Genomic DNA, 18,021 nt, shown 5'->3' with positions numbered 1-18,021 from the left:
GTGAGTCCCGTGTGCACCTCTATGTCTGCTGGTTTAAGAATGTGTCACAAATGCTGCTTTTTCTCTCAAATCCTCACAGGAGCTACAAAAACAGTCTGTAGTACTCAGCAGATGGCTCCTTTCTCACAGTGTGTCTGTCAGTGGTTTTTCCCATTCGAGTAGATAAGTAAACAGAGATTTTAAGAAATATGTCTAATGGAGCACTGGGTTAAACAAGATCACCTCTCTAAAAGTCTACATGGCTAAATAACATCATTAATTTAACTTTAAGAAACAGTCCTAGATTCCTTAGCTTTAGTGCTATTTTCAGGAAACCTCACATGCTGTTACAGTGGGACCTCAAGGGCAGCATAATACCATAAACTCCTAATTAATACCCTTTCCAGACACCTTTTATTGACTTCCTGGTTGCAAATCACCCAAGAATGACTGAAGAATTATGCTACTGTCTGGCCAGCCTCTTCTCAGAGGGTAATACTCAGAGCATCATAAAAGGGCAGCAGACTATAAATATCAAACCAGATGTCATCTGATTTTAATTTGATTTGGGAGATGAGACAGACATCAGAATTAATAGCTTATTAGCTCATCTCTACATTATTGCATATCCGTGGATCACAAAGTGCCAAGATGTCCTCATCTTGCAGTCAGCTGAAGCAGTTACTGTTTATGTTCCTCAGAGTATTCGGTCATCATAGGCTATGCTGTGTTGTCTGTTTGTGTCCAAAGCAACAAGCGTGGCCTTGAGAGGCTCTACGGGCCACAGAGACATGCTATGTGGGGTGTAACTCTTTGTAGTTTTAATCCTCTCTTTATATCCGGGCCTTGATCATAAATTCACACCAGGGTCATGTCCTGTTACATGTGATTTACTGTATGTCTGCAGGTCTGATATGGTTTCAGATTGACTGATCAAAGGTATGTAGCATTAAATCCTTGCGTAATATGATCAAAGTTAAATTAGAGCCATTAATTGTGTTGTGGACTTGTTAGAAGCCATCAGTTACACCCAACCCTTTGTTTTTGAAATTCTCTCTTTTTCTTAGTGGTTCAGGGAATGCCATCTTATTAGAACCACCATTTTATTTTTGGTTTGCTGTCATGAGTGAAATGACCTTGTGACTGGGGTTGTGATTGTCATAATTCAATTTCAGTTACTGAATCAGAGACATTCAGTGGCAAGATATCAAAAACATCTAAAACGCTTCCTCATGAAAGACGGTATTCTGTTCATTAATTTCCCTAAAATAGTGGGTCTAGATTTTTGGTTTTGGAACCTAAAGGAAGATTTGAACAATTACACGTGTGCGTAAATTTGGCTGTAAATCCTAACACTTAATGTAATATAATACTAAGTAACCTGGTAATACCTCAAGAAGCTGAAAGTCTAATTCAAGGAGTTGCTCCAATCACATTCTAATCAATTGTTTTAAAATAATCTGTGTTGGTGAGGAGGAAAAAAAACTGTATCACAATCGACATACTTATGGGCCTAACTATATGTTAAAATAAAACAGAAATTGTTCTTACAGTGCCCCAAATTTAAATCGCATTTCATCTGTGGACTGGTGAATATAACCAAAGTCTGTATGATTGTACCTATAAAGGTCCAGGAGTATGATTCTTGCTTGGGGTTTGAAAGGTCCTGGTTTCAAATCCCGGACAAGCCCCCATTTGTTACATCACCTAAAAAGGTCCAGGGGAACGTAACCAAACTGTCCAAGTGGAAAAAAGGAAACAGGGAGGCAAAATGGTTAAGTTAAAGGGTTTTATTAATTTTTCTATTAAAAACTAAAGTAAAAGAGTCGGCCAAGCCACTGTCACCTTTTAAAGAAAGAAAACAACAAAACTCAAGTGTTCGTCAGTAAAATGAAAAGTGAGTCAAAAAATTGTTCATCACCAAAACACACTCCTTTCTGCAGAACATGAGCAATCAAGCACCACACACACAGCTCACTAGCTGCAACCCAACAAGACTCTCTGGCAGTAGAGTTTACCTTTCTCTGGCCTTCAGTATTCCTAATTTCTGATTGGAGTCAGCTGTCCAAAAAAACGGTAGCACCTAAGGCAGGAGAGCTGGCAGGACACACCCACACAAGGTCACTTTCAAAGGAAGTCCTGCTAGAGCCGTAACAATGATAAAAGCCAAAAACAGTTCAGATTACCTTATGGTGAACCTCACACTGTATGTTTCCCTTATCTCAAATGTCCAAGTGTGATTATCTCATTTGTGTTAAAAGCAACCAGGCTCTTTCATTTTTGCTAGATTTCTACAGATGTATTTAATGAATTCATGATGGAGAAAACAATTACGCTTTGATTAATGGGCTTTTTGGTCAAGCGTTCTGTAACATGACAAACAAATGATATTTGCATGTAACCAAAGAACAATCAACAGGGAAAAAATGTTAATTTCACTTCATATAAAATCTTAGGAAAACAAACAAACAGAAGTCCAAAGCGGCGCACACAAAGACACCGTCGTGTGTAATGATGTCAGAAACATTCTGTCAAACAGATTCACATTTCATACGCACTACTCTGCCATTTTCCCCAAGCTTCACAGATAAACTGCATCTAGAACACGCCTTATCAAAAAATGCTTTTTTCAGCTTGTAATACAAATCACTATACTATACACCAAGTGGGATTGATATCTTATTATTTTAAATTCTTTCCGTCTTCTCCTTCTGTTGTACATCACTGAGCCACTGAGTTTGCCTCCAGTTTTAGCTGATGTTGTTGGAATACAAAATTTAATTTCTTTTTAGATATTTTTCACTTATTTTTTTTTACTGCATTTGCAATAAAGAGTTCTCTCACAAGGCTTAATATACTAATGGAGATAGATTTTAATTAGCTGCTAGTTTGGTGATAATGGGCTGATAAAAGAGGTCAGTGAAATTAGTAAGTAATAAAATTGCACAACTGGAAGGGATAAGCTAAGGTGATAAATACAAGGAAAATAGGGTCTTCTTTTTTTGGGACTGAATGACCGAGGGAGATGTTAAGAGAATGAGCAAATAAATGGGTAAATACTTTGTGAGTGCAGTGCCAAAGCCTTGGGCCTTTCCTGTAGCTCTTGAGTCCTCATCACAGATGTTTTGAGCAGATTGCCATTGCCATATTTCTCCTCTTTGCCAGACACATACAAGTTATAAATCAAATTAAGACAACAAAATTACTTTTTTATAGTTTGCACAGTGGTCTGCAATGTTTTAGGTTTCTAGTAACATTTTTACACTGAAAGCTGCGGAGAAGACGTCTGCATACCTTTATTCAGTGCGTTTCTCTCTAGTATCAGATTTAATACATAATGTGAAATGTCTCTCTGAATACATGTAGCTAATAATGTGACTCGCAGAGATTTGAAGTACTTAGATGATTATCTGAATTTCTATTTGCAGAGACTGATTGCTGGCTGCAGGTCTGAATCAGATTCTTTCCTTTGACTTTCATAAGTACGTGCAGCTTCAAAATCGAGAGCTACTGTAGATGAGCACTTATGCACATGATAATGCTTTCTTCTGTTTTTCTACACATTATATGGGTTTGCTGTTACGTACAGGTTGCAGGTTTACATGATGGGCTTGTAATAAAGCAGCACTTCTCTGGATAATTCTGACAGCTGAAGTAGAAAACGGGATTTACTGAGAGAATGACTGCTCCATCCTTCAAGACCTCACATGGTCTTTATCAGTTCCTATAGTAGGGTTCACCCTTACATCAGAACATATAGATTCTCCTTCATTTGCCTCACATTGATCTGAATTGCTATGCTGTTTCCAGAAACAAAACCTGTCATCAGATGTGTTATTTTGGTTAGTAGATTGATTTCTCACCAGGTCTGGTCATATTTGCTCTGCTAATTTATGCTGCTTTTGGTAGATTGTATTTACCTTTGTTTAAAAGATCTTGCTGCATCTGTATCTCTAAATTAGTGGATTGTTAGCTGATCACCCCAGCCATTCATGTCATTTTTTCCATTGCAGCTTCATGTTAACTTATACTACTTAGTAAATCTGTCCCAAAGTGTTAGGCCAAAATAGTTCATCAGAATAGTTTCACAGGGTTTCGGCATTCTGCACTGCTGCCTGCTGGATGAATTGACTGCCATTTGCACAATAAATCTCCCTCATTTGGTAATGATGGAGAGTGCTGTCTAGAACACAAGAGTTAAGCTGTGGGATCAAATGACGGTGAAGGTGCCGTCATACGTTTCATATACTCGTGAAAACATTAACAGTTTCCTCTTTTTCTGAATGTCGTTATCCTCAATGAGACTATTCACATACGCGTAGACAGTTTTCCTTATATGATAAAGATGATCACTTACAACAAGTTTCTGCTGATGTCCAGTCACCCTGTCCACTCAGGAGAACCAATGTGTACCTTCAAAATGTCCCTGATTCCCCTCATTATAGGGCTCAAACTTCAGGTTGCAGGTTATAGATAGATCATTACCCAGCAGATCCAGTCTGCTACATGTTAGACTCATGATAGTAGCAAAATGTTGGTATGTATTACTCACTGATTTTCAGTAGTTATTTGTTTATGAAAGTGCAACACATAAGGGAATATCCCTTTTAATATTCTGCTTTTACTAGGACATCACTGGGAGGCAAATGTCTATATTTTAGAGAATACAGAATGAATAAAACCACAGTTAAGCTGGCATAAACAACAAAGATCATGAAGATATGCATACATTATCTCTGATATTACACTAATATACAAACATTTGAGAATAATACCATAAATTCACTGCTGAGTAGCTTCAACAACAACATTTTAAGATGGAGTCAGTGGCTGCAATTTAAGTGTTTGCAATTTGCATTGTGCAGGTCTTTATTTAAGGGCTTTTTTTCAATAAGTGTACCACCTACTATTTCTATGTTAAAAGATGTTTTTGGGAAAATGCACCTATTATCTACTAAATGTCAAACTTGATAGCTGTAACCAGGAAAATACTCAATACCATTTTCAAAACCACGGTGAAAAAATGTAAATTTAAAAAAAAATACCAAAAAAATTAGAATACTACAAACAATAACATCAATGACGAACTTATTTTTAAGCTGACTAATGCAGCGCAGAAAAATAGACTAATATAACCATGTCTGTGAAGGTTCTCAGTCATAGTCGAAGGAGCCTGGAAAGTAAAGCGTCTGGACTTCTTTAAGTTTCCTTGAAGACGTTTCACCTCTAATCTGAGAAGCTTCTTTAGTTCTAAGAGCAACTGAGTCCCAGATTTTAAGCCCTATGGGGCTTAAACAGGGTCCCCAATCGGGTCATGGATTCCCTATTGATCCTCTGCCTAATCACAGGAGACAAGATGTGAAAATGGGCTGGGGTCACAATCGGCCAAGGTTTCACTCTGGGACTTTAAGAGAAACAAGAGAAGCACTTTTTAGACACTGTTTTAACTGTCTCATCCTGTTAAATTAGCCCTAGCTTTTAAATTATAGATTGACAGGGACAATGACGTTTCTTGTCTAGCTCCAGCGTTAACGTTATCATTTTATTATTATCCGTAGCCGATAGCTGCTGCCTTAATGATGACTTAAGAGATGTCTGATGTTAATGGCAAAGCTGAATGTGTGAGCCAGCCAGATTCATTTGTATGAAAGCAGGAGCTTTTTCGCTTCGCAAACTTCCTCTTAAAGTGTTCTTCACCGTTGTGAACATCAACTACTTCAGCTGCTAGTGAGTGTGGAGGGGCTGGAGGAGGCAAAGACGGTGCTGTTAGTATTGAAACTGCTGAAAATGAGCATCTAATTCCATGAAAGAATTTTTGGTATTCATTAGTATTTCTTTTACTAATATTTTAAGGACTTCAGTATTCGAGATATTGGTTTACACAATCGTGATACCAACAATGAGTCATTCTTTGTTCATAGCATTTGTGTCTCATTTTGTTTTGTAAAGCATTGCCTGCTGAGCTCTCAGAGAGTTCTATAATTGTTCCCTGTGATCTCTAATCTCTTCAGTCCTGCCTTTGAAACATACATACATATGTTTAAGGAGCTGCCAGATTTACTGAGCGCTACAGAGAATGTTTGAATGCAGTCTCATCCCACTCAGCGTCTCTATCTAAACGCAGCCTCTCTGCTCTGGTCTACTCGGCTGCTGCTCTGCATATTTTTCATCTTCTCTTCAAGCTTCAGCTCCTTTGTGTCATCCCACAGATGTCCATTTCTCTGGAGTCTCGAGCTTTGTCTCTTGCTCTACCCCTTAACAAAATACAGCAGCTGCTGGGCAAAAATTCTTCGGCTGAATCTGCGTAGGCCTGGGTATGTCCTACTACTTGGCTACTTGGAAGTGTCAGCAAGATATACAGCGAGAGCCCCACAGAGCCCTGATAGATTTGTGATATGTGACAGATAAGTTTTACTCTTTGCATTTTCTGTTCATAACAAACACATTTCATAAGCTTTACTTTAAGTCTTTCGCGTGCTTACTTGCTTTCTCGTGAAGTCAAATGAGGAAACTGAGGATGAAAAGAAGTCTTAGTTTCCATTGTTTTAGGTGTAGCCTTACAATCAATGTCGAGACATGAAACTCTGTCTTCATTTAAAAAAGCCCTGTGATCACATTTCCAAAAAATATCAAACATTTTCCTTACACACGGGGTAATTATTATTTCTTTTAGGTAGAGTCATATTTGTTAATGCAGTTTTGTCATTTCTGGTAACATTTTGAAGATGGCTAAAGGGTATTTGGTGGTTAATAAATTGCCTGTGATCACTCACAGGGAGACACGGGACCACTAACCATGTGACCTTAACTTGTCCATCTTTTTGCATGTGTGACAATTGTGGTGAAAATGTAAGGTCAATTAAATAAGGCCCCAGGCTTTAAGACTGTGTCTATTTGGCAACCACTCGCGTGAGGGGAAACATGAGAACAGTATTCCAGTTGAGAGTGGTTAGTGGATGTGGGTGCTGGGAAAAACTGCTAAAACCTAACTCACCTTAGAGGAGACGTTTGCCTTCAAAGTAAAAAGTGCAGCTATGGTGGGTGCAGCACTGAGGCTCAACTTTTACTTTTAAGGAAACCTTCTCCATTTAACAGCTTATTAGGGAATATTTGCAGACAAACGTAAAAAACTACAGGCAATTATGGCAACCTGTTAGCAGCCAAAGTGACCACTCTGAGGTTGTTTGCTGCAGGAACCAGCAGGAACCCGCAGCTCTGAGAAACCACTTCCACGAATAAACATTTTTCAGGTCCAATAGTTGTGACGGGTCCAATATAAGTCTTGAGCAATGTGCACAGGCTGTTATGGAGAAACTTCATTCCTTATTACCCCAGTGCTGCTACATTGGTAATGATAGGATTAGGATTAGTAATAAAACTATAAGTGGCCGTTTACTTTCGATCTCTTTCCAATGTGATCCCGTTGTTACCAAAATTTAAGTGTTTTTTTCCCCAGAATTTTCAACCATCATAATTATTATTGCTGTCGAAGCCATGAAGCCATAATTTGCATTAATTCTCTGTATTTATAAACGTGCTTCCTCAAGGCAGATAATTCTCCACCAGCAGTGGAACAGCTGAAGGAGAGGGTAATCTTGTCTTTGTTAACTGGGTATTTCTAGATTGAACTTTTAGACCACTGAGTTAAAACTCTCCCTCCATACGTCTGCAGGGTGACCCATTATCACTATTCTGCCGAGAGGCAACAATTACCAAACAATGTGCCCTCTGCTGCACGTTCATTTTGGAGAGAGAAAAAAAGTTGATTCTTACAGCTGATAAGAAAAATTAAACGGTTACATTAGCTGTTATGTTCAGAAGAGGACAAACGTTCTCACATTCATATGAACAGACAGATAATTATCTTGTGCATATTTTTATTATCTTGTATTATTATAATTGTCACTTACCCTCCATTTACTGCAGAGAATCCTGAACTTTTAGCTGTGTGGAACGCTTTCTAATCGAAGCTTTATAATGTCTTGTTAGCTTAGTGTGTGAGTCAGCAGGGCTCTTGTGCGTTTCACCCTGGCTTTGCATTGGAAAGTGTTCACCATCTTAAAGCCTCTTTCCATGCTTGAGATGGTGCCATAATTCCAGAGCCTGGATGTTGCCAGATAATTGGCGTCCCCTTACATGGATGTGAGGAGTGCAGTGACGAATAACAGAGTAAGAGTATGATCAAACTGGACCCCAGTACTGTCGCCACCACCCATGTGATATGCAATAATCACTCCAGTGGGGACTGGCTGCTATTTCAAGCTAGTTTTTCAGAAAGAAAAAAATATGTGAATAACCCACAGTCAGATTTAACTACAGTTTATTTATGGCAATGAATAAAGTTACAGATTAAAGCAGAATGAGAAGCTTCTCTGGCATGTGTGAAATCACAGGTGTCAGTGTCATCAGCATACTGACGCTCAAAGCTTTTCATATGCAAAAGAGACTGCCAGAAATTTCCACCTCACATCCCTTAACCCTGCTACTCCACAACTCCTTACTCATCTGCAATTATCTTCATGTTTGATTTCTGTGTGTGTGTGTGTGTGTGTGTGTGTGTTTATTTTGTTGTTGTTATCTATGGCCTCTCAATTCCCCTGATGGATATGAAACTGCTGAACATGTTTAGTCAAAGCAGCCACAGTGATGGGCTTAATAAAGACGCGGGGAGTGGAGAGGAGGAGCTGCGGTCTGGCTGCAGCTGCTGCATTGGTTGCCTGCTCAGCAGTGGGAAGGGACTGAATGAGCAGAGAGAGAGAGAGAGCAGGAGGAAGCAAGAGGGAGGGAGAGAGAATTGGGGGAGGAGGTGAGTGCTCTTGTTGGGAGATAGGGAATGCCCGTTAGTTGCGTCTGCCGATAATAGCACATCAGCCAGTGCACTCCTATTGGGAGAGCAGAGCACAGGCAGAGCAGAGGGACCGAGCTGCTGAGCAAAGAATGGTACACTAGAGTAGACAGGCACACTCGGAAAGAGAGCGATACTGGCACAATCAGAAAGAAACAGAGAGTGAGAGACCCAGGGAAGAGAGAGCGCATCAGCACACATAGACAAGAGGACTGAACAGGCGCAGGGCAGTGGAAAGAGGAGAGGAGGGACAGGGGGAATCAAAGTTACCAGGTCAGCAAGAGAACGTGGAAGTGGAGCAGCTGAGACTCTCGGGGGTTTCACTCCCACCGCAGCAGCCGGGCGCAGCATTAAGACGCGCAGGAGGAGAGTGATATTACAGGACAGGATAGAACAAGTGCTTTAACTTCTTCACAGAAAGACAGTCCCGTCATAAGGCGAGGGTAATGCTCCTCACAGGAACCTTCTGCACTTCTACTTTAGGATTATCACAGCAAGAGAGCTTCACCAAGCAGAGGACACTTAAACCTGCCAGAGGTGCCTGAGCAGTTCAGTTCTACACAGGAGACCTTTTCATCCATCCGTGGGCTTTCAGGTGGATGTAGTGTTGCTGTGTGGATTTTATCCTTTATTGCTTCAGAAGGTGAAGCAGTGAAGATTTGGAGGGCAAGTTGTTCTGTCCTATCATCTCTGAGACTATGGTAGACTGTGTGTCAGAGAGCCCCTCATCAGCAGCTGCAGCCCTAGAGTATGGAGAAGTCCAGCAGTGAGGAGTCAGCCATTCACCGTAGCCCTTCTGTAGACAGCCGCGAATCCGATTTTGCTCAAGCCTCCACGTCTGGCCGCCCTTTCGGTGGCCGCGGCTTCACTGCCGGCGCTTTCTACGGCTCCACGGGGCCACGCAAAAACACGCAGCAGGGGCAGACTGGAGCTGCAGCTGACGCCAGCGCGGGAGACAAGACTAACAACAAGTACAGCTCACCCAAGGGCAGCAAATACATAGTCTTTTACCTGGATCTATCCTTTGTGTTCCTTTTAGAATTTAAGAAGTGCAACATGGCAAGAGGCTGCCTCTGCTGCTTGAAGTATATGATGTTCATCTTCAATCTCATCTTCTGGGTAAGTGACTTTATATTTTCTTCTCCTCTTACTTGATGCAATTTATACAAATTCTGAGCGTCTTAAAAGATGATGCTGCCAAAGTAATTCTGGCTCGAGTGATTCACTACTCGTCGTTAGCCATATCATATGCGTGTGATAAGTTATTCAAAATGTTCATCAGGAGACATTACTTTCTGACAAAATGATGGCTGTCAGGGCAGTCATGCGTCTCTAATTACATCAGGGTGTTTATGCGTGTTACTCTGTGCATGTTGCTATTCCTGGATGTCATGACAGTGTCTGTGGCATTGCACCAGGTCTCCTTTTGTGTTTTTCTTTTTTATTCCTTTCGGTTCGGGTGGGGGTTGGTGGAAAAAGGTCCTGGGGGTCAGTAAAGTCAGTCTTTCACATGGTCGCATGATTTACAGTGAACATGAAGCTGCAATGCTGCTTTTGGTATGCAAGGGAAAGACTATATCCTCCTGCAGGGCATTTACACAGATGAGCTGCACAATAATGGCAAAGGGATTTTAGCTGAGTTGGTCAGCGATAGTCTAAATTGATCTGATGGATCGTCATTCCTCTTGACTCACGGTATGATAAATTGTCAACAGAATTTATTCAGTTTAATATAATAAATTCTATCGCAGTAACCTAGCCAGCATGTGGTGGTCTCCACAGTGTAACCAAGCATGGGCATTTATGGTAAAAGTGGGCATCCCTTGAATGTTTACAGACTGGATTATCGGGCTTATGGGTTATGAGGCCAAGCCTTTTGTGTGAATGCATTGAAGCATGAAGCGTAAAAACATCTCAACACTGGGGAATCAACTCAGGCCCACCATGTCATATGGGTTGATAGCCCAGCTAACTGGGACAACAGAGTGGGCATTAACTAGAGGCCAGCTGCGTTAACACATGTATACACAAACATGCACCACACAAGCTGAAATCTACATCACTGTCAAATTTATATGTAGAAAAATGGACAGCTCAGACCTTTCTTCATCTTGAAGGCTGCACCTTCATCTTAGTCTGAGATCATGTGCAGGTCCATAGAGGCGGGTGTGATAGTGATTGGCAGAGGTATATATACCCAACTAATGATGCTAATATTTGTTTTAGGGGATGATAGGGTCAAAAAAAGCTTATTTGATGATGGAGTCATTATTGCAGACGCTGCCTTAGCCTTATGTGAGCACCCATTCTCAACTCGGTCAGTATGTGTATTGACTTCACCACTGTTAGAGTTAAGGATGGCATTTTAGAGCAGTTTCCCAAATTGATTTTTGGGTGCATGAGTGATCGATCAGCTGTTTTTCATTACAGCATAATGCATGTCTTTCCATACTAAAAGCTTTATTGAAACAGATGGAGGCAGCTCATTTAATAGCGAATACTGTGTTTAATTAATTTCAAAAAATTAAACAAGCAAATTGTTGAAATTATAAATTGGCTAGGGAAACAAAATGCCATTTGAATTGCTGCTCTTACTCTTTTACATCCTGTTAATTAATAGCCAAACAGAGTTTATTATTTATTTTTGATTAAATGTTACAATTTGGCACAAATTACAGGCTATTCAGGGCACTCGTTGGATGAAACTAAAGTCTGACCTCTTCTTATATTACCAAAGAGGCTATACATAACTCATCCCTTAAAAGCGACTTTCCTGATCAACATATGTGTTTATATGCAGATTTGTATAAACCAATATCAGACATAAGAAGTCACATTTATAATAATAGTTTTTGTGAATTTGCAGTATTTTTCTTGGACCTTTTACTTGGATATTATATTTCAAAGCTGTATTTGACTTCACATTGACACAATGGCTATGTCAGCTGTATGTCAGTTCCAGCCTGCTCATCTCAAATGATAGATCAAAAGCTGCCTAGGTCCTTATGCTCATCACAGGGGAAATGTATGAAACAAAAGCATGAATGAAAGTGTTAATTTACTGCAAACAAACCTTGCTACTAATAATCAGCTTCTGCATTAAGAAGTGGGTGAAAACTAGACTTTAGATTAAGCTTTTGGTCTTAGATTCATGTGAAACTTAGCTTGTTGACCTTGATGCATTATAGTGACTGTAAAAGCATGTAAAAGATAGAGAGCTGTAAATGCACTCTCTTCAGTGAGAGTGGAGCGTCTCTTATGGTGTGTGTGTGTGTGTGTGTGTGTGTGTGTGTGTGTGTGTGTGTGTGTGTGTGTGTGTGTGTGTGTGTGTGTGTGTGTGTGTGAGAGCGAGAGAGAGAGAACTTAAGTGTGGAACTTTCTCAGCATAACTTATACCCTGCTGCGAAATAATTGAATTTTTACTCTGATAATGTTCACTTAATGAATGCCCACCATGCACATTCCAATCTATTGCTGCGGCAGATTGATACTCTTGTTTTCCTCCTACTACTCAATCATTTTAATAGGAGTTTAATCAGTGTCTCATGGGAGAAGGGTGGGAGTGAGGATGCAGCATGTGGCTGCAAGGTCTCAGTGTATCTCCACGTGACAGCTTACTTGAATGGCACTCCAGATTTTCAGGCCGCAGCGCACCAATTTGAAGGTTAGTGGAGCTGTAAATAAAAGGTTCACTTGTCACTGAAGGGTCAGAAAGGGGTGCCCGAGTACTCTGAAACGGAGGGGCGAGGGTGAGAGGCATGATGTATCTCGAGACCCCTGGGACTGTGCCACTCTGCATCTGACACTCCAGGAATCGTACGGTTACCGAAGCTGGTAGAGCGGCGTGCCTCTTAAGTTCTGACATCTCGTCTCAGGATTGAAAGGGGAACTGCAAGCTGCGGTAACCTGACACCAGGTGCAGCGGGGGTCTCTTCTTTTTAACTGTGCATGAGCACATTTGCTGTGCACACACACATCCTTGGAAGTGCATTCACCAGCCACACACAGGCCACTTCATGGAGCTTACACTAGTAACTTAAAACACAAGGTAAACATTGACAGGCACTCCAGACATCTCCATACATTCGCTCATCCTCAGGCCCCCCAGCAGTTGTTCACGACCATCTGGCTTCTCTTCCTTATAAAGGATTAGAAGAGTCTGAGCTGCAGGGGGGAGTTTCAGGCAGATTAACGCAGTATTGGGTTGTGCGGTTAAGGATCATAAGCGCAGTTCCTTCTACGCTAAAGCCAATATCATCAAAGCAAATGGGCATTGTGGCGCTACGTGTGACAAAGTCTGGGGTTTAGTTGGCAAGACGATCTGTTGTTCTCCAGCACACATGCTCTCAAGGTCTGTTTGACCATCCCGATAAGATGATTGACATTAAGCCCTATTGGTGTCAGCCTTGAGAACATATCGGTGTTTGTGTTCTTGCTCGGAGCAAGGATTTTAGCCTTAACTGTGCAATGTGTTCTCTGAACTCACAGTAAGCGCTCTCAACTCTCCCTGAGGATTTATTCCAACAAATTACAACAGCATTGCTCTCAAGCTTATTCTAATTGCTTAAGATATAGTAGGTTGTACGCTAAATCTGAGCTCTGGCATTATCACACCATATCAAAAAGTAGATCCTCATTTGATATTCATATTTAAAGGGAAACTGTCAGTTCAGCAGTCTTGTCCTACAAGTACAAGAGGGGTTCTAGTATCAAAGCTACTCCTTTGTTAGCGGAGAAATGTGTTTAGCATTCATGAATTCTTGTGCTTACTTAGTGGATCGCTGTAGGATTTATAAACCATTTGGTCCAAAGCAACAGAAGATTCGTTTTCCTATCGATTTACCGAATTCGACACTCAAGGTTTCATATATGCATTTGATGCTACAAAGAGAAGCAGTATTGACAGACTCCAGGTGGTTTGTTAGAAGTGTGCATATAAGCGTACTGACACATTTTTATTTGGTTTTGTTGAACTCGTAAAAAAACTCACACAAGCTGTCCCTTTGCTTACTCAGACTGGAACCCCCCTGAGGTTTCAGTCTAAGGTGCTGAAGCAGTGTGCCTATTTTTCATTCTCCATATCGGCACATGAAAAGTTCAGTAATTTTTAATAGCTCGAGAGCTTGTGTTGTAAAAGACTTTTCGTTTTCTTCCTCTTTTTCACAAGTCGCACAGCTCCATCAGTCACTGCCAGGTGAAACAAGGATTTGGGCACAGGAAAATAGATGAGAGTTGAATGAAAAACTGTTTTTTGAATTGACGGTGGCTTTAAAGTGGCAGAAAGCAATATCAATCTTGGCCGGTGTGTCTTTTGAAATCTTACACCTCCAAATATTAATTTTATATTGTATGTATCAGTGTCGTTTCGCTTATCAATACAGCCAATTACAAATTATTCATCTTATATATCAGGCATTCATACTGTATAACATGCTTGGATATCAACAGATGTGTCATGGCCAAAATGTGCAGCCTGCAAGCTGGCCTGTCAGTTTCCCTGTAGCATTTACATAAAGAACATCACATGTGCATTTTAATTATTTGGAGTCTTGTAATTAGCATCCCCTGTAGATTCCTGGGGCTTGATTCACACTGGCTGACCTGCTTGGTAAATATCTCCATATGCCTGCCTTTGTCCAGCAGATCGTCTAGGGAGATCACTCTCATTTACACGTCTCTCTCTCACACAGGCTGTTTCGATTTCCCGGCCGTGTTGTGTAGAGCCGCTGAGCTCATTAGCTCTTGTTGCAGATCAGCTGGGGAATGGAGCTACTGTGTTTCACTCTAGGGGGGCAAGGTAATAGAGCGGGAGATTTTGAGGTGCATTTTACGCTTGGATGCAGTCGGTAGGTATTGCCTTTCCATGGGAATTGAGATTCTTAACCAATCACTTAGTGCTGTTGGTCGGTGATTATAACACACAAGTAGCCAAAAAAAGGCTACATTGTATTACAAAGAGTCAGCAACCTTATATAGGGAGTGTGGAATAAACCTGCTCCACAAAACATGTAAATGCCATTCTTTTTATATGAAGCGAGTCTTTCTTGTGGAGAGATTACATGTAATAGTTGATGTTTGCTACTCGGTTTGCTCAAAGCGACGGGGCTGCAGGTGTAGTTTTTGTCCAGTTTTCAGTCTCAGCTGTTTGGCGCTGACTTGTAGTGACAGGTCAACATTGCAGAAACAAATGACAGAACAGTAACTGCTAGGCACACAAATTGCAGTTTACTGACTTCCACAATTGCTGGTACACACCATTTATCGTCTGTTCCCTCCATCGTTCACATTAGTATCCTTCACAGATGCCGGAAGTGTAGAAAGAGCGTAGAGACTTAACCTGTCACAGCTAACCACTTGTTAATTTCAGGCAAGATAAAAACACAATCTCATTCCCATTTGTGTCACCGATGAGGTGGCTGGTATAATATCTCATCAGGCTCAACTATGCAATCTCCATGAATTAAAAAAATGTATTTTTTCCTCCGTTTTGCACATTAAACACAGATATCCTGCTCTCCCCAACACAGTATACAAGAGATATGAAGATACGGAGTAGGACAGCAAGGGGACAACAGGAGTGTCATTAGTTCTGCATACATAGGCGAGATCTTTTGTAATGACTATGTGTCACGTCGTGCACCTCGGGCATAGAGAAGATAGCACCCTGTTTGTGTAGTCAATAATGTGTTGATGTTACTGAACTGTGACACAGAAAATACCATAACAGGTCGTGTATTCGGGTTATTGATCAAACGGGTCTTGTCCTTTTTGTCTGCTTTATATTTTGAAAGCAGACAAAGCAAAGTATCTTTTCTCTGTGCATTGACAGTGAATAGATACCTTGAACAGCAATATCAACAAAAGCAAGCCTTTCCATTCAGTTTTGCAGCGGTGAATGATTTCACATGCAAGTTAAGGCTCAGAGATTGTGTTATCAAGCAAACCGTTGTGAAAAACTGCATGAGTCAGATTCAATTTGTGCAGGAAAAAGCAAACAATCATTGTAGCTTTTCAGCTTTTGAACATTTTACATATCATGTAGTGACAGTTTGTAACATCTGTGCACTTGCAGGGATTCAGTATAGAAGCAAAACAATAAAACAGACACTGGGCTCTGTTATTAGAGTTCGAGCTTTTGAAGTGCTTTTGCAGTCGCTGTCTGTGCCAGATATCTCCTAATTTAAATTACCTTAATAACACTTTTGTTATACTTTTCCGACAGTGAGTAAAATTTCACTATTGGAGATTCTTGCTTAAAAAAGTTGTAAAGTTTTCAGACCTTCGGATGTTCTTCCAAAGTTTTTCTTTGGACGTTTTCATTCATTTTCAGTCCAGCACTCATACCTGACCTTTTTTGTGTGGGGGCGGGATAAGCCACCTAATACTGGCCTGTGAATATTCAAGTGGAAAAGGGGATGTTGTGACTGCACAACAAACAATTTCGCAAAGAAATTGGATCTTTAGGCCCTTTGTTATTGTACGTGCCTGCATAGCATTTTGATTCGATACCAGCTGAAGACTTGGCATATCTCTGCAGCGTTATCTTTTAAAAAGGAAACTGGAAAAGTGGCAAGCGTTAAAAATTATCTACAGCAAATGTACAGTACGAACAGGTTTTGTTCACATTATTGTCAGTATGTAAGGAGGAACTCAGCTAAAGGGTACAACAGCAGAGGCTCTGTGGTGGTTTGGGGCTGTGCTTCTTGTCAAAAATGACTGAACTGTGAAACAGAAACGTGCTGTCAGATTTTGATCCACGATGGATGCACCTACTGCAAGCATGTAATAGACAATGCCATGACAATAATCTCAAACACACTGAAAATGCAGTAAGAGCAGGTAGAAAAACACTGAAGTGTGTTCAGAGTTTCAGAACGGTAAAAACTCTGTTTTTGCTTTTTATACTGTATTTATATTCATTTTTGCACATTTCAATAAATACCTAGGTTTTCCCGTTTTCCTAGTAAAATATTAAAGATGAGTGGTTGATGACTGCACAGAACCGTAGCTTGCTTATTCAAAATTGTCTGACATTTAAAGGCAAATTACAGTGAAACCAGTGTTTTTCACTTCCCCCCAATAAACACACACACACACACACACAAAGCTGTGTTAAGGAAGCTCATTTTGTTTCACTTCTTAGAGCAAATGAAATTTCTCAGAGATTACCTTTCTTATTTTGAATTAACAGACTGGGAAACGAAAACTAACTACAGGTCTATACGCTCTGTGCAAACACAATGTGTGTACTGTGTTTTAAGTAGTTTGTTTTTCTGTGCAAAATTATATTTCTCTGTGAAACGGTCGTGTTTAAATACTAGAAGTCTGACTAACCTGTAGTTAAGTCCAAGACATTCTGCAGTCTTCTGTGTCTCCAGAGATTATCACCAGTGCTCTGAAGATACATCAATGACTGGCTCTAAAATCAATTTCCCCAGGGCTTCTACCTGAGTTGATTCAATAGGACTGACTTCTTTTCCCACCATAAATCCACTCAATCAACCCTCATAGATTCCTCAAGAGCTTGTTTCAACTCATCTATCTCCTTCCCATCTCTAAGCAACATTCAGAGACCCAAGACGCACCGTACAACTGCACCACAATGGCTTGAAAATATGAGCAGCAGATTGCGTTTGAATGTGTGTATTTTAAATGTGTCATCTTGAATTTGGGTCAGGGACTCAGGGTTTCACTGCCTGAATGGTAATGAGCCCAGGACACAGCCACAGCAGGGCTTTAATATGCAAAGAGGAACATACTCTTATTACTTTATTTATACAGCCGTGTCAAATGAGAGACAGATTTATACCTTAAACATTATTGTTTATATCTGATTTATTTAGTCGAACCACTGCAGATTACTGCTGTCCTATAACTCAACCGAAAAATGCAACATATTGCAGCTTCCTGGACAGAAATGCATCAGCACAAGAAGTACAGAGTCGCTAGACAGTTGTTTGTGAGCGCCTAACGTCTTCTTGTTGTACTTTAATGGGGCAACTTTATGTGGTGTATAATGTAAAATTCAGACCATCAGCCAAAGTATTAGACTGTTTGTTGTAATTTGAAATAGATGCCTATCTTGTTGTTTTCAGAGTGAAAATGAGATCTTCATCAGAGCAGGTTGTTGCAGTGCTCTCGTTATGTCTGATCCAATTTGAGCTCGACTCTTATTTGATGTGCGTGAGGTGTGCTCA

At 40.5% G+C, this 18,021-nt stretch overlaps 1 protein-coding gene across 5 annotated transcripts in view; it reads left to right on the top strand.

Moving 5' to 3' along the window:
* Positions 1-18,021, top strand: part of tspan9a (tetraspanin 9a) — a 192,232-nt gene that overhangs the window by 108,771 nt on the left and 65,440 nt on the right. For 3 of the 5 annotated variants that reach the window (XM_026176640.2, XM_080304952.1, XM_080304950.1), the window contains one exon: positions 9,864-9,943. In XM_026176640.2, the coding sequence (XP_026032425.1) occupies positions 9,881-9,943 (63 nt within the window). In that variant the 5' untranslated portion in view covers positions 9,864-9,880. Of the gene's footprint in view, positions 1-8,358; positions 9,944-18,021 lie in introns of those variants that run through there. The other 2 variants (XM_080304951.1, XM_026176637.2) reach the window with 1 other exon arrangement.

Source organism: Astatotilapia calliptera, chromosome 7 (genome assembly GCF_964374335.1).
Source record: "Astatotilapia calliptera chromosome 7, fAstCal68.1, whole genome shotgun sequence".
Lineage (NCBI taxonomy): Eukaryota > Metazoa > Chordata > Actinopteri > Cichliformes > Cichlidae > Astatotilapia > Astatotilapia calliptera.
This window is presented reverse-complemented; position numbering and strand designations above follow the sequence as displayed.